Source organism: Manihot esculenta, chromosome 16, assembly GCF_001659605.2.
Source record: "Manihot esculenta cultivar AM560-2 chromosome 16, M.esculenta_v8, whole genome shotgun sequence".
Taxonomy (NCBI): domain Eukaryota; kingdom Viridiplantae; phylum Streptophyta; class Magnoliopsida; order Malpighiales; family Euphorbiaceae; genus Manihot; species Manihot esculenta.
This window is the reverse complement of record NC_035176.2, coordinates 2155541-2177169: the sequence shown is the minus strand read 5'-3', so window position 1 is coordinate 2177169 and position 21629 is coordinate 2155541. Positions and strand designations below refer to the sequence as shown.

At 31.8% G+C, this 21629-nt stretch overlaps 3 protein-coding genes across 5 annotated transcripts; 2 read left to right on the top strand and 1 right to left on the bottom strand.

The window, feature by feature from the left end:
• Positions 1-1137, top strand: LOC110603642 (protein MOTHER of FT and TFL1). The gene is made up of 4 exons (XM_021741453.2): positions 1-308; positions 397-458; positions 544-584; positions 711-1137. The coding sequence occupies exons 1-4, from the start codon at positions 108-110 to the stop codon at positions 932-934; spliced, it is 528 nt and encodes a 175-aa protein (XP_021597145.1). The 5' UTR covers positions 1-107; the 3' UTR covers positions 935-1137.
• A 1551-nt stretch (positions 1138-2688) lies between these two features.
• Positions 2689-8424, top strand: LOC110603641 (probable serine/threonine-protein kinase abkC). Of its 2 annotated transcripts, XM_021741452.2 has the most exons (5): positions 2690-3001; positions 3460-4801; positions 4925-5194; positions 7097-7252; positions 7987-8424. In XM_021741452.2, exons 1-5 carry the CDS (start codon positions 2994-2996, stop codon positions 8104-8106), a joined length of 1896 nt encoding a protein of 631 aa, XP_021597144.1. In that variant the 5' UTR covers positions 2690-2993; the 3' UTR covers positions 8107-8424. The 2 variants fall into 2 exon arrangements, with proteins under 2 accessions (XP_043808061.1, XP_021597144.1); XM_043952126.1 differs by lacking the exon at positions 7097-7252 and having other exon boundaries at positions 2689-3001.
• A 637-nt stretch (positions 8425-9061) lies between these two features.
• On the bottom strand, positions 9062-16221 carry LOC110603091 (lysine-specific demethylase JMJ25). Of its 2 annotated transcripts, none has more exons than XM_021740767.2 (13): positions 14869-16214; positions 14608-14753; positions 13942-14047; positions 13716-13848; positions 13556-13619; positions 12722-13457; positions 11561-11890; positions 10615-11133; positions 10471-10543; positions 10279-10364; positions 9717-9836; positions 9566-9633; positions 9062-9361 (listed from the first exon to the last, which is right to left on the bottom strand). In XM_021740767.2, exons 1-13 carry the CDS (start codon positions 15565-15567, stop codon positions 9331-9333), a joined length of 3111 nt encoding a protein of 1036 aa, XP_021596459.1. In that variant the 5' UTR covers positions 15568-16214; the 3' UTR covers positions 9062-9330. The 2 variants fall into 2 exon arrangements, 1 of the variants encoding a protein (XP_021596459.1); XR_002486089.2 differs by lacking the exon at positions 9062-9361 and adding an exon at positions 11134-11280 and having other exon boundaries at positions 9565-9633; positions 10615-10814; positions 14869-16221.
• Between the last annotated feature and the right edge of the window lie 5408 nt (positions 16222-21629).

Sequence of the window (21629 nt, the reverse complement as noted above, 5' to 3'; positions counted from 1 at the left end):
GCCGTGTCATTTCACATTTTGGTCTCAAACACAAAGCTCGTTAGCTGACTCTTGTTAACACAAGAAACCCCGACAGGCACCACCTGGGTCCTGTTTTACTCGTAACTATGGCTCGATCCCTTGAGCCACTGGTGGTTGGCAAAGTCATCGGAGAAGTTCTTGACATGTACAATCCTGTTGCTGAGTTCACTGTACATTATGGATCTAAACAGATCGCCAATGGCTGTGAAATCAAACCTTCTGCTGCTGCACAAAAGCCCCATGTACATATTCTGGGTTCTCGTCTCTCCTCTGATCTCTATACCCTGGTAAGTGGATTTCAGCTCATGTTGATTAATCAGGCCGTCCACAAAACTTCTTTTTTTTCTTTATATGATAGCTTGATATGATGATCAGGTTATGGTTGATCCTGATGCGCCAAGTCCCAGTGAACCAAAATGGAGAGAATGGCTCCACTGGTAAGTGGGTATATAAACTCCATTGGCGTTTCCGCCATTGAAGTCAAGGAAGAAGCTCTCATAAAAGCTAACTTTTCTCTTGCAGGATTGTTGTAGATATCCCAGAAGGATCTGATGCCACGAAAGGTCTCCTTTTTGCGTACTTTGTTTTATAGATGATAGAATTAAGGACTCAAAAACTGACCAATTTTCAAGTAAAAAACAGATAGAGACAGAAGTTGATGGTGAAGTGTACTTTGTGCTTTGATGTAGGACATGAGTTGGTGCCATACATGGGACCTCAGCCGCCGACCGGAATTCACCGCTACGTGTTTGCGCTGTTCAAGCAGAAAGGTGCATTGAAAGGAAGGAGTCTAGGCCCAGATGGGCGTGGCAACTTCAGCACTCGCCAATTTGCTGCACAACATGGATTTGGAGTTCCGGTTGCTGCTGTGTATTTTAACTCGCAGAAGGAACCGGCTGTCAAAAAACGTTGACGTATTATGTCGGATCTTTGTTTAAAATGTTTTTAATGTCTGTTTGTTGCTTTGTGGATCCCCACGATGGGATCAGGTTTTTATATGTTGACGTGGCTTTCTGCTTGTAATTACTTCTTTTGCTTTAGTGTGTTTCAATTTTCAAGTTAAAAAAAAAAAAATCCCCTAATTTAAATAATTTATATAAGCATAATTTTCCATTTTCAATTTTCAGATTCTTCATATATATATATATATAGTATAATAAAATTCTCATAATTAATTACATTTATTTAATAAATATAAAAAATTAAATTTTCTTCTTCAAGTTGTATACACTATAATTATAATTGCACTAAATATATATATATATTTTAAAAATTATGTTTATAAAATCATTTTTAGCATGATATGAATTTAATATGATTTTAGTTTTCTTTTTAATAAAAAAACTGCATGAAAACGAAAAAAATTAATCCTTACTTAAAAGTGACAAAGAATGATTATATACTTCCACACGTATTATATTTAGAATTAATTTATTGTATGTGTAAGATTCTGTTTATTTATAAAAAATAATTTAAAAATAAATTTAATTCAGTTTTTATATTTTTTTAATGTTTAAATAAGTTTAATTTAAAATTTTTAATTAGTTAAGTTTTTATATTATTATTAAGAGTAAAATAAGTCTTAATATAATATAATATAATATTATTTTTTAATAAATAAAATATTATTTTTATAGTTTAAAAAATTAAAAAATAATATTTTAATTATTATAAAAATTTAAAAAGTATATGTATATAATAAATAATTTCAAAATTTAAAAATAAAATTTTATTATATAAAAAATATTTTTATTATTAAAAAAAATAATATTTTACTATAAAAAAATATTATATTAATGAGTGCTTATTTGAATTTTGATAATAATACATGGATTAATTAGTTTAAAATTTTAAATTAAGTTTATTTGACCTTTAAATAAAAGTATAGAGAATTAATTGGATTTATATCTAAAATAATTTATATTTAGAAAATATTCTACATAAAAAATAATTTTTATGAAAATTTTTTAATAAAATAATTTATTTTTTATTGTTTAATTTTAATTTAAAAATATAATATATTAAAAAATTATATATACAGAGATTTTAATAAAATTTTCAAAGAAAAAATAACTTAATTTTTTTTATCAAAAAAATATTTTTAATAGATTAAATTTTTTAAATACCTCTTAAAAATATTTTCATAAAATAAATAAAGTTTAAATTAAAATCATAATTCAAATATATAAAAATTATAATAATTAAATATAAATTAATCACATTATTAATAATTTATAAAAAAATCATCACATAAATTAATGATTGCACTTTAAAAAATTTTTAATTATATTCTGAATTTTTATAAAATAACAAAGTTATATAAAGATAATTTCACCATTTTATAAAGAAAAATTAAAGCATAGTCAGTAAAATTTTAAATACAATTAATCATAAATGAAATTGTTTTTGATAATTGATTAATAATTAAAATTAATTTAAATTTAATTATAATAATTTTTATAAATTTAAGTGTTAAATAAATTGTTTTTTGTATTTAAGTATTTAATGAGTTATTCCTTTAAAGAAAAGAAGTGAAGAGAGGAAATAACTGACGTGGATGCAGAAAGAACCAGGCAAAAACGCATAGCGTAAAGCCCACGAGAGCCATTCAGAGTCGCAGCAACCATGGACCCAAAGCTATAGAGTTCACAGGCCCAAGTCCTCCATTAATGCGTCTTCTCTTTTACTTCCGCCGTTAGCCACCTTAGGTCTTTGCTGGGAACAAGCACACGAAACAACCCCATCAAATCCAAAATCCATTAAAAACGCGATTCACAATTCCGAAGACTTCAATCAGCCATCACACTTCAGCAACGGCAAAATCCGTTTAGGAAACGAAGTAGGAAAGCCAAGCACACAGAGCGAATCCATGAGAAAATGCACGCAGCAGCTACGGAATCAAGAGCTACAGCCGTTATTCACCACGTGCGTACGTTAGTCTTAGCCGCCAGTCCTCTCGCTTCCCGATCGCCATGTCCAGGTCTATATTCCGTTGCTGTATGCTTTTATGAATTTTTGGAGTTGTACTTGCTTCGCACGTTCCTGTTATCTTGGAGACAATTTGGTTAGGGATTTTGCTTCTTTTTTCTTTCTTTCTTTCTTTTTTGATATTGGAGCTAAAACTGATGGATTATAAGGTTTTGCTTTCAATTTGAGTCCTGGTGCTCGATTTATGTCAATTTCGAAATTTTAGCTCCTCTTTTGTATAGGAATGCCAGTAATTGCTTGGTATATTACTCTTGATGGATTGCTTATGTAATTGCGAGGGTATATTATGTCAGTACTCTTGGGATTTTGTTTTGATTATGGAAAATGTTAGCATTAAAATGTAAATGTTCAAATTGCCCTATGCAGTACTCTTGTGGTTTTTGTTTTGATTATATAAAAGTTTGGCATTAAAGAGTAATTTTGAAATAGTGATGTAAATGTTGGATGCAGATTTTTGATGTTTGGGAATATAAAGAGAGTTGCAAGGTCGATCATTTTGAGCCAGAAAAATAGCCAATCAGAATTGAGGAAGTATGGGACGGTAGTTACAGTTGGCTTGCATTCACCGCATTACAGATTCTATGCACAATATAGATTTCCTAGTCGAGGGCATTCCTCTTTTGAATTCTGTGGTGTCAAGGATCATGTATGCCGGAATTATTTTTCTAGGAAGTACTCTGTTGTGTCTGCAAGTAATGCAGTAACACATCATGCGCAACTTGCTTGGAAAAGGCTTTTTAGAAAAGGTCCTGCCAATGACCGAACTTTCCCCAACATAAGCAGGATTGCTCAAGCAGTCAGCTTGGCTTTGACACGTTCACACTTAGTTATCCCTGGTGCTTTTGCAGTCACATGTGGACAGGTGGCATGGGCACAGAGAACATTGGCAGAAACAGACTACTACCCATTACCGAATTCTTTCTACATGCGTGCCCAAGATGGGCGTGCTTATGTGGTCTCATTGGTGCTTGCCATTGTGGAAGGTTTTGTTTTGCTAGTGAGAGCTCTCTATTTGGGAATTTTGTTCTCACCTAGCTTAATAATGGCACCATTTGCTGATTCTTGTGGACCACAATTCAGGAAAATGTGGCTTCAGGTTGTTCATCGCACTCTGGAAAAAGCAGGCCCAGCATTTATAAAATGGGGTCAATGGGCAGCAACACGGCCAGATTTATTTGCTAGAGATTTGTGCACAAAACTTTCAGAGCTACACACCAAAGCTCCTGAACATAGTTTTGCTTACACAAGAAAAACTATCGAAAGAGCATTTGGCCGGAAGCTTTCTGAGATTTTTGAGGGTTTTGAAGAGGTGCCTGTTGCATCTGGGAGTATTGCTCAAGTGCATCGAGCCTCATTGAGGTTTCGGTACCCTGGACAAAAACAGGCGAAGCCTATAATAGTTGCTGTAAAAGTCAGGCATCCTGGTGTTGGTGAATCAATTAGGAGGGATTTTGAGATAATTAACTTAGTAGCTAAAATATCAAACTTCATTCCTACTTTGAAGTGGTTGAGGTTGGATGAAAGTGTGCAGCAGTTTGCTGTTTTCATGATGTCTCAAGTTGATCTTGCTAGGGAAGCTGCACATTTGAGCCGCTTCATTTATAATTTCCGAAGATGGAAGGATGTTTCTTTTCCAAAGCCTGTATACCCGCTTGTGCATCCTGCTGTTTTAGTAGAAACTTATGAGCAAGGCGAATGTGTTTCACACTATGTTGATGAAATTGAAGGACAGAATCGGATTAAAAGTGCACTTGCTCACATTGGGACTCATGCACTTCTGAAGATGCTTTTGGTAACCACTCATTTTAACTTATTACCTGTTGGAATGCTATTGTCTTTTTCATTTTAATGCCTCTCAGATATGCATATTATTAATTGATTTTAGGTCATTAAAAGGCTGTAATACTTCTTTCAGGTGGACAACTTTATTCATGCTGACATGCATCCAGGAAATATCCTTGTTCGAGTGTCTCAGAAGAAGTCTTCTCGGAAAGGGCTCTTTAAATCAAAGCCCCATGTCATTTTCCTTGATGTAGGTATGACTGCTGAACTTTCCAAGAGTGACCGAGTAAATTTAATTGAGTTTTTTAAGGCTGTTGCCCGTCGAGATGGCCGCACTGCAGCAGAGTGCACACTCAGATTATCAAAGCAACAAAATTGCCCAGATCCAAAAGCTTTTATTGAGGTAAGATGACCAGCACTCATCTTCTTTAATGGGATTGATTTTGTCAAGGCTGCAACAAGTTTCTTCTCTATTAGGATGCTTAGTGTAAAGAAACTTACAGTTGACAGTTACGAAATAAATTTGATCTTTAGGTTACGAGCGAGTGGGAAATGCTTCATTAGGGTCTTGATCTTGAACCTAATGACCAATTATTTATTATAGGTGATTTCCATCTATGGTCGCTCAAGTATAAGATATGTTTTGTTTTCATCACTAAACTTTAATTTGTATCAATAAGATCACTCAACTTAAAGTTTTGCTTCAAAATGAGTCTCTTAACCTGCTATAGCAGATTTCCAGGTTAATAACCACCTTTTCCATCATCTCCCCTCTCTTATACATCCTTTATATTTAATTAATTGATAATTATTTATTAATAGTATTAATTTATTTTAATAAATTTATTATTAAATTCTATAATAAATTATATGATATATTTGCTATTTACTTTTGAATTTGAATTTTTTTTTTCAAAATAAAAGTTTGAAAATTAAAATTAGCTAAAATAAGGCTAATTATTAACTTGTTTATTAGGAGTTTAATAGATGATTAGCTAGATAATAATAAAAATAATTAATTTTAATAAAATAAATCATTTTGGATATTCCATCCATCACTTCCATTTTTATGTTCAAAGAAATTAAAAAATTTTTATTGATAAAATTAATTTATTGTAAATAAAATTTTAATTTAATAAATTTATTAATAATTTAGTTACTATTTTATATTTCTTTTTATTCATTACATTATTATTATTTTAAATTTTATTATATTAATTAATGCAAATTAAACTTAAATAAAAATTAATTTTAATTTATTTGTCTTTAGTCAGTAAAGGCTTACTTTTAATAAAAAATTTTAAATATCTCAAATCTAAGAATATGAAATAATTTTATAACTTATTAGTAAAAGGGGTTTGATATATGTATATTTAAAATGCTTAATAATTAATATTAGAAATGTAACTTTTCATTATTCAAATTAGTGATAAAATTTTGTTGTAGAAAATAATAATTTTTAATTAATATCGAAATAAAAAAAAAATATTTGTCATACTTATACAATTAAAAAATATTTTCAAAAAAAATCTAGCATTATTTGTAAAATTCAATTGTCAGTAACGATAATGTTTATCAATTTTATTTTTATCAAGTATTTAATAATTTATTTTAAAAATTAATTAATTTTTATATTTAATTTTTATAGTTTTCTTCTATTATCAAGTTAATTATCTAAAAAATTCTAATAAATTAGGTTACTTTTTAATCCTTTAATGATAACTAATTAGAATTTCCTAAATTAAATAAAAAATTCTATTTTTTTGAAATTCTAAATTTGAAATACAAATAATTAAATTAAATAGCAAATGTATCATATAATTAATTATAAAATTTAACAATAATTTTATTAAAATAAAATAATCTTATTAATAAATAATTATCAATTTTTTGAAATTTAAATAATTATCAATTAAAGAGGGAGTGATAATAGATGGAGGGCTTGGCGACTTGAAAACCTGCTATAGCAAGTTAGATTGATTTTTTCTGGAACAAAATTAAAATTGAGTGATTTTATTTTAACAAACTAAAGTTGAGTGATGAAAATGGGACATACTTCAAAGTTGAGTGACCTTGGATAAAAATTCAGGCTATAATTATATCGTGAGGCTAACTGTGTAGGAGGAAATCATTGATGTTGTTGGGTAATTTCAAATGTAAGTTAAATTTCTATTTTTCTAAAATGTGTGAAGATCCTAATACAAATTAAAGTCTTGAGTATTGGAATATTTGCACTCTGGAGCTTGCATATATCTTTTCATTGCATAATTTTCTGGATTCAATCTTGGATGTGTTGTTCTGACAGGAAGTGGAAGAGGCATTCACCTTTTGGGGTACTCCAGAGGGTGATCTAATTCATCCTGCAGAGTGCATGCAAGAATTACTTGAGAAAGTCAGGCGTCATAAAGTTAATATTGATGGCAATGTTTGTACTGTGATGGTCACAACTTTAGTTCTTGAGGTAATATAATTCTTCCTGTTGCCATGGTGCGCTTTTAGAATGAGGACAGCACCTTTTGAACTTAGTTTTTAATCATCCACTGACTAGGTGAAGTGTGATAGAGTTTTAATAGAGGGGAAAAGTTACACACCTTGAGATCTCTGTGAGTTAAAATTTTTCTGGTTGAGGTGAAAACCTTTAAATGATTGATATGAGGTAAGTGGTTTTGAATCTGGAAATTTAGGAATAAGAGGTACAAAAAGTGGCTTTATATTTGAATAGCTGACAGGGTAGTTGAAATCAACCAGAAGAAAATAAAACTGTAATAGTTTAAGGATGCACTTTTTTTGGGATGGATATTGTAATAGTTTTTAATTGAGAAGTAAAAAGATACTAGAAAGCTCATGTAGGTTTCCAATGACAAACCTGCTGACAACTAATCTTCTCTTTACAACGAAGAAAGACCGATTAAGGCTGCCTAAGTGAACAATTGATAGAATGAAAATAACTTTCTCACTTTAATGGTTGGAAAAATAATGGAACAATTCAATGTAAGACTCTTGCGAATTCTGCATGGACTTCTAGATCAGTGCACTTCTACATCATGAATGGTAAACTAGCAAAATCTCTAATGAATTCCAAATCTCTAATGAATACCCTTTTGACACTTGAGAATCACTTGCATTTAACTGGACTCATCTTTAGTAGTTGCGTGACTTAGGATCTTTGCTTTGGTGGTGATTCAAATTTTGTAGGGTTGGCAGCGAAAGCTGGATCCTGGATACAATGTAATGCAAACATTACAAACGCTGCTTCTCCGAGCTGACTGGGCGAAGTCTCTTTCGTACACAATTGATGGGCTGATGGCACCATGAGAAACTTTTTTTCTGTGCTGTTCCTATGAAACAATTTTGACAGTGCTAAGACTCAACATTATACCGGTTCTAAGAAATAACAAGAGCTTTGTTCACCATTGAAATTTTGTGAACTATTTTCATTGCAAAATTTTGTCCCTGTATGTATTTGTTGTTATTGTTGATTTTCCATATAGGATTACGGTTGCAGCTTAGCCTGTGAACAAGAACATTATCATAAAATTTTCTGCCTTGTTTTTTCTGTTCTTCTTTCCCTCCTCCCAGTTGCCCCGGGGGAAAAAAATACATGAATATTACACGTAGATATTTTTTTTCCAATTGTACTCCAATTATTTTTGTATAATGGGTTCTTAGTCTTATTGAATCATGTCAATGGAGAAGCTTGATTACAAGGACAGGATAGGACATCATGTCAATGGGTTTTTAGTCTTTTTTTATTATTATTTCCTTTTTTTGGTGGTGTATTGTATCAAAATGGAGAAATTCCCAATCATAGAATAGATTAAAGCACGCTCTATCTATATATGTGATGTTAATGTTCCAGATTATCTTTGCCCAGCAATATCATAAAAATTAAATTCTATCTATTTTCTAAGAATTTTCTCATTTCAAATAAAAGAAATTAACTTCTTTAACTTTAAAAATATTGCATGATTTGCAAAAGTTCATCTATTATTTTAGTACAGAATGAATTATGCTAAAAAAAAGAAAATGAAATCAAAATTAAAATCAAAGTGAAACTTAAATCAAAACCAAAAGCATAACCAAGTTGCTTAAAATCGAATCAAAATTAGAAAACTAAGATCTAATCTCAAATTTGCTACGATAGATTGTAGTTTCAATTCTTATAAAAAAACCGAATTCATAACTCAAACACCCTACAAGCAACCAATAGAATTTGCCAAGAATTTTAGACTGGGCTAAAAATAATGTTGCACCCAAAGAAAATAAAATATGAAACAAATGGAGATCTGGGCTTCTTTTTATTATATACAACCAATTGATTGGTCACAATTACATACACTGAGTTGGAATAGAAAATAGAAAGGGGAGAACCAATGCTAATCTTTTATCTAATCTGCTGCAGGAATTAGGCTTAGCTTCTTGTTTTTTTCTCATATCACAGTCCTATCAAAATTCTTCAGGGAACAACAATAACTCTGCACAATAAAATTGGTAAGTGAAGGAGCTCAGATGCAAGTAAACACTCCAATTACCGGTTCCTCATTGTCGATCATTGAGCTCACCGCTGGTCCTGCAATGTCAGATTTATAATAGAATTCTTAAAATCTACCAAGGAAACAACTGCATTGCAGTATTTTCATGCCAGCAAGAAACAGCATTTGTTTACGTTCACACAGCACATGTATTATCAAATGATCCGTTTGTTTACAACATGCTGGAACCGACAAAAAAAAGCAAAAAAGCAATACTTTTACATTTCAACAGAGGAACTTACTCTGCACAAGTAAGCTCGCGGATTCCTTTGATTGCTTTGCTAATACTATAAACAGTCATCTTCTTCACCTGATTTTTGCGAAAAAGCAAAGCCTTAGTCATCATGTCGACAAGCATGGAGATCATGTATGCAACAGTTGCGTGTAATTTACCTCTAGACTATCTACTTTGGCTTTATGGTTCTCTGGAAGCAGACGGAGTTCATCAATCAACTGGATGCATTCAGTAACGTTTTCAGGCGAGATGAAGTCCAAAACCACGTTAACGCATGACTGCAGTTTCCGTAAAACATCAGATGAACAACATTATCAAGCATTATACAAATATTTTTCATTCAAGTAAAATCAGAATTACAGAACTTCACACACAATCAAATACAAAATATTAAAATCACATAAGTAACTGGACTTTAAGGCTGTTACTTTTTGGGAAAGAGTTTATTTTCCTTCTTTCTTTTTCCTAAGTTTCAAATAACTGTTGGTAACTTAAAAATAGGTGGAATTTAGCAAACTAAAGGAGGCAAAAATAACTTTAAAAACAAGTATCAGTTTGCTTCAGAAAGTTCTCATATTCTTCAAATACAATCATAAAAGTGCCTTGCAAGCAGTAAATGATGAAATTGCTAATAGTTGACAGAAAATAATTCAATAACTTCACAAACTGATAGTTAGACAAGCTTTCCAAAATACTACTTTCATAGTATTCTATGATTACCTTAAGATTCCTAATTTGGTACGGGCATCCAGCAGGAATGATGACAGCTTCTCCAACATGTTGCTCAAAAGTCCATGGTTCAATTTCTAGAAAGAATGACAGGTTAGGATGTTACTAAAGGCTTTATATTATATATATATATATATATATATATATATACATATATATCTAACAAATAGAAGTGATACTTACTGAACTCCTCCTTAAGCCTCATTTTATGAGTTGCATCAAGAAAGAAGTTCTGATCGAGTATTGGATGACCCACCTGCAACAGGCAGAAGTAAGTTATCATCTAGGACATAAGGAATACAGATTGACATCTTAATCAGGACTTACAAGCTTTTGCAAGCCATATGTTTGATTGAACTCGTTACAGTGCCTTCTGAGGTATTCAACAAGCTTTGGAACGTCCTGTCTGCGAAAGACATCCCACTGGGCACCACAAGACTCTGCAACCTTTGGTTTTCCAAAATGGTTTGAACCATCTGTATACTTCCCACAAAACTTAAGATTTTCTGATGTCCTACTGCTTTTAACTGGTCCAAAGAAAAATTTCGAGACTTCAGTATCTGTATCAGTATCAGAATCAGAATCACATTCCTCATCAAGGTACACTTCTCTATTTTTGACACTTAAAGATTGTGCTTTGTGACTGGCAGCAGAAAACCAAGATACTCTAGCAACTTTCTCATGTAAGCACATATCTTCTGTGATCATATCATGCAACCCTACTTCTTCCACATTTTGCTCTCCTCTCACTTCAGTTTGTTCCTTGTTTCTTTTCATTAACTTCCTTACATAATTAAGCTGTTCTGTAGATACTGGGACATCAGTTGTATGTGCCAAGATATTTACCTGAAACGAGACAAAATGAATCGTGACAACCACTCTCATTTTCCTCTTTACTGAAGATGAAGGTCTACATTCAGAAAATGTAAGAGGTGGTGACCCTTGATTCTGGGAAAAGGCTTTACTGAGCAAACTACAAGTGGAGATGTGACCCTGTAAATTGATGTTACTATTGGACTATATGTGAACAAAGGATGTTCCAATAAAAGGTAATTTAAGAACAGGACAAGGAGCAGGGCATGCTCATGTAACATAATATTTGAAAATTGTTTCCCTAAACGTATCTTTCAGGATTGTACCAAGGTACAATAACATAGAGAAGTTTCTGCTCTGAGGATATTAAATTCGGGACAAGTGCATTGGAGGTAAATTTTAAGCAAAATTTACATAGAATATTTGACATAATACAGAGGGAAAAGAAAAGGAAACTTACCGTATCATATGAATCATAACGTAAATTTGACATGGAATCAGCCTGAAGAAGATTCTCACCACTACCATAAGAGATATAGACACATGGGCCAAGGTCAGGCTTTGAAATTTCCTGTGGCAATTCAGCAGTAATGTTCAGAACACCAGAAACAGGATCCATGTATTCTGGGAGCGGTAAAGCATGAAGGATTTCAGCATAATGAGCAGGAAAATGTTCTTCAAATAAATGGGAAGAAAGCCAGCCTTTCAATTTTAGTTTTTCATGCCACATGTTCGCATGTGTTGGACCCTTAAAAGACCCCATATATAGTTGCCTAATACCAATTTCTACCTGCAAAATCAAATAAAAAGTATTATTCTTCAGAATTGGAGTTGCAATGCAATGAAGCAAAATACCCCTTGTGCCATAAAATAGGATGCAAAAAAGATACAATAGTGTTGAGGAAAAAAGAAGTGATATGCAACAGAAATACAGCAGTTTTATCACTGAAGAGGACATCCATGAAATGCAATATTAGCTCAGATTTCCTAGTGAATGCTAATTTAATTTCATATTAAGAAGAAAAAGAAAAAAGAAATCCGGTAGACTATGTGAATATTAGTGTTGTCAAAATATCATGAAGACATACAGCTATATCTTGAAAAACCAACAAGTGATAATCTTCTTGGAAGGGGGGGGAATCTACATGCTTCATCATGTTACAAGAACATGTCACCTGGTCACTCAGAAAAAGCAATATTAAGTGCAGTTGCCTGGAGCAGTTATCAGCCAGCCAGAGCTCATAAAGAACCTTTATATCCTACAAGTTTAGATGTCTACAAGGCACCATTCAAGGCAAGGAGCGAACATCCTAAGACCCCATTGGGAATAAAAATTTATTACAAGGGAAGCTCCAAGATGAATATGATGATTATAAATCAACTTCTAAGGGAATGATAATGCATTTACAACTGACAACAGGAATGCCTGGAATTATATTTATACATGAACATTTATTTTAAACTCCAGAACTTCATCATCAAGTCCAAACATTACATACACAAAACCAAGAATCAACACATACAAACAAGTTGAGAAATAGAGCAAATAAGATTACTTAATCTTTCGAAACTAACATGTAAAACAGGTACACTGCATATTACTTAATCTTTTGATACTGACCTCAAACCAGTCCAAGCAATCAGCAGCCTGCTCATTCTCAGACTTGGCAGCATTATTTTTAAGATAAGTGCAGAACATGACAATTGGGTCCCAACTAAGATCAGATGTACCCTGTAGAACATTACGAACAATTACAGGTTGACCTTTGCCCCAGTGCTTCTGAAAGTGTTCAAGGTTATCACCATGGATGTCCACGACAGTAGGATAATACAGGAAGTTATCATTAGAATTTTCTCTTGTAGCTGCTTTTTGCAACTGCGTAATCCCATAAACCTCACTGTCCATCCCAAGACATAATGAGCAGCGTGACATAACATCCAAGGCTTCTGGCAATTCATAGCAACCAACTATTTCCTCTGCACTTGTTTCCAGTTCTTTGGTCCAACTTGATGGGAATAGACAACTTAAATCAAGGAGACTATCACCACAACCACCAAACTCAGTAGGGGGACATGGTATGCCATTACCATTGGGAAGTTTCCAACTAGGCAATAACATAGACGATTCTAAATATTTATTGCCATAATTCCTCTTAGATATGCATCCTGATTTCATCTCCGAAAGTTGCTTTCCAGATACACAGGCTTTCCTTCTATTAGGGCATTTGCACATATGGGCTTTAACAGTCCCAGGTAAGCTCCCTTGAAAAATATCTTGACAACAACTTAAGCAAAGGCTGTAGGAGCAGCTTGGGCAGCTTCTATGGAAATCCACAATGGAACTCTTGCAATTATTGCTGCTCCAGGAGTCAGAATCATGCAGCAGAGAGCAATTAAAGGAAATTAAATAAAGAATATGAAACGCATTATAGGTTTTCAGCAGCATGGAACATACCAACAACACTTCTTATTGCAGCTGCTTGACAACTGCTGTATTTGAACATCTGAGGGTTTCTGGCCTGTTACAGACTGAAGGACATCAGAAGAAAGATCTCTTGTGGGTTAGTAGTGAAAGATAATTTCAGAATATCAATAAGCATAACCATTGTCACTACCTTTTATTTTTGCTTCTATTTCTAGCTCACTGCTCTGATCTTGATTTAGTTGTTTAAGCACGGGAAGAAGCATACAGATCAAATAATGAAAATGTAAAACTTTGTTGACTTTGCTCTTGTCCTTGGAGAAGCCCTGAACCATGTTGTCATGTAAGTTTAAATATCACTATTGAGTGTACAAATGTAAATGAATTTGTTGATAATTTAGTCAAATTAGAAACCAGACCTTACATTCAGTGCCCCTACATTGAATTGCTGAGCAGACCTTACAGCAACAAGTTCCCCTGCAAACTGGACATGCTATCTGAACTTCTTCTTGCATATCAGAATACCTAAATTCATTTGAACATCAAAAGTTACCAATTGGGTTCCACTCCCAACCAAATTGCAAACTGTTCAAACAAAAGGAAAGAGCCAAAACCTTAAAACTTGACCTGTATTTATAGTTGGTGTTTTGAGCACAAGTTGGAGGTACATCTGGATAACAAACAGAATTTTGGTTTATTGGATACAAAATGCTTCCCAATCCATCACTGGGTGGAGTGATAGGATAATACATTTTAGTCTTACAACGTGACATGAACTTACATTACACTCTCACAGATTCATGTTCCTAAGAGTTAACTAATCAAATTCTGATTCACAGGCTAACAATACCTTCTTTCTTGCTGACTTAGTTGGTTGATTGACTTGTATTCAGCAATGACTAGCACCTAACCGGATTTGGATTTTATCTTCTAATGCCATTCAGACCAACAGTCACAACTATTACTAACAAACCACATTATACTCGCAACGCATGCACTATAGAATAACAACAACCGATAAGACAAACAACGAAGAAACAGAGAATTGAAGGCAATTTAAACAAGTTGATACTGAAAAAACATACTGGTCTTTGATGCAGTCCATGCAATAGAATTGTTTTCTACAACTGGTACACCTTATTAATGTCTTCAATCCACTTCTCCTACACAAATGGCACTTTTTCCTCTTTCCCCTTCTTAATCTCACCATATCCTTCTTGAAAGGAACAACCTTTAAATTAAATTAACAAGCACGAAAAAGAAAAAAAAAATACAGTTAACCAAAAATTAAAGTCAACAGAAAGGGGGAAAGTAAAGAACTTTTAGAAGTTCAATGCAAAAACTACCTGCAATGTACCAATTGGCATTGGCTCAATGTTTTTAGACCTAAAACATCTTCTAGTAGTAGCACTGAAATCAGCAGCTCCAATTTTGATATCACATGGCATAGAAGAAGAAGCAGCAGCAGCAGCAGCCACATTGCCAAAATGTTTAGCAGGAGATATTGCCATTAACCCATTAGGCAAATCTCTCATTAACTCTCCCTCACTATTACTACTATCCATCTCGTTGTCATTATCACTACTAATCTCCTCTACCACAACTTTCTTTTTTTTCTTCTTTTTCTTCTTCTTTCTCTTCTCTATTTCTCTTTTCAACACCATTCGTATTAGCTCCAGCTGCAAATCCCCTCTCTTTAGCCTCACCTTCTTCACAGCCTCATCCAGCGCTTCAGATTCACCGATCAACTTCTTTCTCTTCATACGTTTATCCAATTTCACCAATCTCGTCAAACCTTCCTCTTTCTGTGCCCTAATTTCAACATTGCCAGGCACTGACTCAGCATTGCCCGTTGATTTCTTCCTATACTTCCTTTGCAATTTCAGTGACTCGGGTACTTTCCTCTTATACTGTCTATGGCGGCCCTGAAGATGGTGAATTTCACAAAGCTTCTTGTCGTCCATGACTCTCCTATTGCACCGCCATTGCCGGCCGTCGGTCCTCTTACAACGAAGATGTTCAGGCAAAGGCTCATTTTCCTCCATCACAGAAAATAAAAGACTTCAACTTTCCCGTAAAATTCGCAACTTTCTCGAGAGAATGACGGGAACAGCGAGAAGTGCTGATATAGAAGATAGAGAAGAAAGTGAGTGAAGTAAGAAAGAAGAGAAGGGTTTTAGGGAGGGCATTTATGGTAGTGAGTAGGCACAGAGAGAAAACAGATGGCAAAAAGTTGTAAATTTTGGGAAAAGCAGAGTCCAATTTGGTCTCGAAATCTTCAATATAGTCATGATCGATGATTTAAGAGATTGATGAATCTCTTCTCTCTCTATCTCAGAGATTAATACAAGCGTTATCTTGGAATCTTTTGCAGTCACAACACCCCACCTCTGCAGCAGCCAGCAGCTATTGTAATCATATGTTTATATAAAATATATCAAATTAATTTTCTTTTTTTTTTCTATTTTTTAAAATTTATTCTATTTTCCTGTCATGGGTAATGTTGATTCTGTGATTTTGGAGGCTGTTTTTTGATCCTGAAATTCAAATTTGCAGAATGTAATTTATGGCAGCTTTTATTTGCTGGTGAAACTGATGCAATTGCAGAATGTAAAATGTCTTTTCTGATATACTGATAAAAAAAAGTTTCTATTTTTACTTTCTTTTAATTTTTCATAATTTCACTCATTCAACCCTAAATTTCTATATATATTTGGTTAGTTAGATGTGGACAGAATTTAACATGATCAGGATTTACATTTTTTTTTTAAATTTTTTTAGAAAAAAAAAAAACTGTAAATGCATTGGTGGGTGTCTATCATGATGGTGTTTCACTAGATTGGCAAGGCAGGCATTGTCAGGTTTAAATATGGTAGTGCAAATCTCAACTGTATAAACTGCAGCTTTCAACAGATGGGTAATGGTTTAAAAAGTGAAAGGTTTTTTTTAGTACCCACAAAACAAATTTAATGGCTTGTAAATCAAGTGTTTGCCTTTCTCTGTGAACACTATGATCCAATTCTCCAGAACCCAAATGATACAAATTGGACTTGTCCAGCCTTTTACATTTTATAAGGCAATGAATTTTCTTACAAGAAAAAAAAAAGGCAAATGGGAAAATTTCCAGGTTGAGCCTGGGATGTCAAGCAGCTTGCCATTTGATTCAGAGACTTGAGAGTCTAATCCAATATCCAGAACATGAAAACCTAAGCCCAACTCATGTGAAATTATATTTCTCCAGTTCACTTCTCCTGTAAAAATAATTGAGTATAGTTTCTATATAAAGCAAAAATCAAATAGTAATTTTTGTTAAAAGATAATTTTTTTTCTTTTTGAAAAAAAAGCATAGTTTTTTCTGGCAGGGAGTTCGTGAGTCACTGTCATTGTTGTGTTAAGTTTTTCCTTCTCAATTTTTCAATTCAAGATCTAAACTAAGTCAGATTAATGATCATACAGAAATAAAAATATAGAGGCATTATCAACAAGATAAATTAAAAAAAGAAAAAGCCCCACCTTCTGTAATTATTAAAAAAAATGGGAATTTCTAGCAAGGATATTACCTTGTCCAAACAGTACTTTTCTAGGAAATTTCCTGAAATAGCAACGTTTCCAGTAAGTGAAAAAACATGATTGAATGCAGCGCTGGTGAAATCATCCCCAAATTCCAGAAAATTGCAGGGAATTCATCAACGCTGCACTCAATGATGTTTCTCCAATCTGGAATCTTATTTTATCTTATCTTCAATTGCTAGTCTCATCTGCAATAGATACCCAGAAATTTCTCAAAACCTTGTTTAATATATAGTAAATTGAGCAATAAATTGTAGTACATAAACTCTCTTTGTAGTTGTACTACCACATTGCTTCCTCATCTTATAACTTGAGTTCTAGATAAATTTCAAGAGCTGGAGAATGTCATCTGTACTTCTCAATGGTGTACTGGATTTCTGTACTACATTTCTTCGCCATCTTCTTATGACATTTAGAAAGGGTGAGCATCAGTAGGTTGGGTTCAAAATTGAAGAAAACTCAATAAATTAAAAATTAAAATTTTAATATTTATAAAAATTAAATAGAATTGATTTTGATTAAAAATCAAATCAAATCAAATCAATCTTATTCGGTTTAATTCGATTCAATTTTATCGATTTGAATTTTTAAGTATTTTTTATTTTTTATACTTTATTTTTAATATTTTAAAATTTAATTGAAATATGATTTAATCTCTCTATATTATTGAAAATATTATATTATTATCACTAATCGATTCGGTTTGATTTTTTTATCAAAATCGAAACGAATTAAAATAATAGAAATTTTTAAAATTAAAAATCAAACCAAACTGAAATAAATAAAAAATTGAACCAAATTTTTAAATTAATTTGGTTTGATCGATTTTTTCAATTTGAACCGCATACGGCTCATCCCTAATATTTTATATGGGGTTAATTAAAAAATTAAAGCTCCTTTGATAAAGCCTATTCGACAGTAATAATTATTTTAAGGGATATTTACAACTTAGTCTATGGGTATTACTATTATTAACAAATCAATCCCTATATTTTCAGAAATTTACTAAAATATTTTTATCTTTTCTTTAAATCAATAAAATATCATTCCATCTATTTTTACCATTAAAAAATACAGTGAAAGACCAAATTAACTCTTTTTTTCCTCCTCCTCCTCCTTTAATTATTCTTCCTCTTCTCCTTCTTTTTCTTCTTCTTTGATTTTTCTTTTCTTCTTCAATTTTTCTTCTTTTTATTCTTTTTCTTCATCATCATCATCTTCTTCTTCTTCTTTTTTTTCTTCTTCTCCTTCATCATCTTCTTCTTCTTCTTTTTTTAAGGAGGAGGGACTATTTCATTGATGGAAAAAAATGATAAAAACATTTTAATAAATATGAGAAAATATAAGAACGTTTTAATAGATGTTTGAAAATGTAGGAACTGACTTGTTAATAATAACAATATCCAAAAACTAAATAAGAAATTTTATTTGAGGGCAAAATTGAATTTTAAAAATTTTTTATCTTATTTTTTATTTATTTTTAATGGAAAAGATGACAGAATGACTATTTCGTTGACGGAGAAAAAAATTAAGAACGTTTTAATAGATTTTTAAAAATGCAAAAACTGATTTATTAATAATGGTAATACCTAGAGATTTAATTGTAAATTTCTCATATTTTAATAATTATTAACTGATTTAGTAGCTGATAGCTACTCTAAAAATAGTTATCCAAAAGTTGTGAGAATTAATTTTTGTAATCTCTCCTTCAATTTTTAAAATTTAGTATTTTGACTGATTAAAATATTAAACACGATTTTTAAAATTATCATAAAATGAAGGTTAAATAATAATATTTTGAATTAATTAATACAAATTATATATACAGAAAAAAAAATGGACATTATAAAATTAGAAATGTACTCTAAACAGCTATGAAAAAAAATTATTTTAGGAATTACATTAATTTAAATGTTGAATTTTTAATAAATTATTTTTTCATATATTTATTTACATAAAATTATCATATCACCCTGTAACTGCACGGTTTAAAAGGAAATGATAAAGTGAATCCACTATTCCAGTTAAAATTTTCTAGTTAAAATGGCAAATTATTAAAAAATTAAGGCATGAAAGGAAAAAGAAAAATTTAAATAGAAATTAAAAAATAAAAACTCATGGAAATGTATATCCTCACAATTATTTTTTTTTTTTAAACTTATTTCACTCATAACAGAATTATAATTCATTACTAATTTTTTTACATAGTAAAGAGGGTATTAAACCCTTAAGCAAAACCACGAAACCATATAACTCCAACAGCATCAACTTGAAAGTAATAACGAGTTTTCACAGAAGGTATTTCCAAAATTTGCATTTCAGGGGCCTCCAACTGACGATTTTGTTAAGCAATCAGCCACAGAGTTAGCCTCGCGAAAGATGTGCTTGAAATTAACTTCCCACGCATAACCCACTAAAGTCGTAATCTCAGAAACTAGATTCCTAACCCGATTTGCTCCATCTAAGTTTTTCTCAATTAATTGCATGGCTTCATTATTAATTTAAAAACTCTAATCGAAATAATAAAAAATATTTACTATATAATTTATTATCTTTAGAATTTTTCATTGAGCTAATTTCAGAAATTGAAAATTTATAATATTCCCATATTTGAGTCTAACAATTTTAAAAGTTAATTGATTTTATTTCTAATTACTTTGGCTTTTTATGTTTTTCTTACTTGTATTGGAAGGTGGATTAATATTAATCTGTTATGAAAGGGGTGTGGAAAAAAGCTTGTCGATATCTCAAAATTGATGGATCGATCATCGGAAAATATGAAAAACAACTAAAAATCTTGAAAATCTCAGTATCAACCTTAAAATAAATACTCCATTAACACAATCAACATAAATATGAAATTTTTAAGGTGCAAATATATAAAAAGAGGTAAAAAGTGAGAAAAGAAGGTCATCCTAAAAAAAGAAGTACCTTTCTCTACCAAGCAAGCAAGACAAGTTCTAAACAGATTAGATGAAGTCTAAACTTGCATGCAAGAAAATATAAGTCTACACAAAGAAAAACCAAACCAACGAAGAATAAATGATATCAAAACAATTTCAGATTTTAGCAATCGCTTGAAACCGTGCGGTACTTAATTTAAACACCTTCAAGTCAAGTCAATTTTAAAAATCACCCGATATTCTGTGAATATGAATATCTTAATTAGTCAAATTATATAAGCAAACGACGAAGTCAAAGTCAATAAGCAGCATTCCATCAGAAGCCAATAAACAGCATTCCACTAAAAGCCTCACAGTAGGCACTAAAGATAAAAACTGAACATGAAAATTTATAAACATGCTATTTATTTTATTCCAAGGATAAAATATTAATTATACATTATCATCGATGCAATCATTATAATAATTCTCACCTCTCTTATAAACAGGGGATGATCTACAAGGAGTAGAGGCACAACTTGATATCTGCGTAGGCCTACGGTAATCAACTAGGCTCAGGCTTTACTAGTGGCCGACTAGTCACTCCCCTTAAAAAGTCTTAGAAACAACTAGGTCCGTGGCAGAAGGAGACATTTAATATGTCTCATATAATACCCAAAATAAATACATGGAAAGAAAATTATAATAAATTGTCTCAAAATCATAACAATAAAGTTTAGATTTGTTGATAGAAAAAAAAACTACTTTATTTATCTACAAAGCACTATGCAAAAAAGGTAAGAGATAATTCACTCTCTGAGTGGAGGATGAAAACAGGCCATGCCTCATTTAGAAGGGACGGAGAACGGTCGCACAATAGCTGTATGAAAAACGAATTGAGCCGCATATAAAGAAAAAACAATATATAAAGTTTCTTTCTCTAACAACTATCAAAGAGAGACTCTTTTGTTGCTTGTTATGTTTAAACGAATTGAAAATAAATTCTTTAAATTAAAAAATTTTATTTTCTTTGCGTATTCTAAAAATAAATGAAAATAAGTCAAAATTCGCAACTATATAAAATAAAGATATAAATATATAAAATTTATTTATATATATGTAAATCTCATAATAATGTTTTCTTTTTTCACAGTTAGACATTTATATGAAAATGGTTATAGGCCGTAGGATGCAGGTTTGGCATTGTGTGCGGGACGTGCTAGTCTATTGCTTGAAGGAAATGACTTCCTTCTGTTTTCTATCATTAGAAGAAATAGAGAAATCAAGTATAGAATAATTTTGATTAGCCTCACTCATAATTTTGGTTTGTATTGAAATAATTATGATATGATTTGAAAATTTTACAATATAACTTAAATCAATATTTTCTAAAAATTATTGTAATGGTGAAGAAATTATAGTGGCTTGATTTTCTGTACACTTGACCTCTCTCCCCATTCACTCTATAATTTCACCACTGTCTTCTTATCTCCTTCATTTTATGCCACCAAATCCAGACCTCTTTAAACTGCAGCTTCTTCTGCTATGGTGATAGATAGTACTGGAATGGTCGTAATAGAGAATAATATTCCAAAACATGAATCAACATGCAAATGAAGTTGATCTTAATGATCAAGAATCAAGACAACACATGG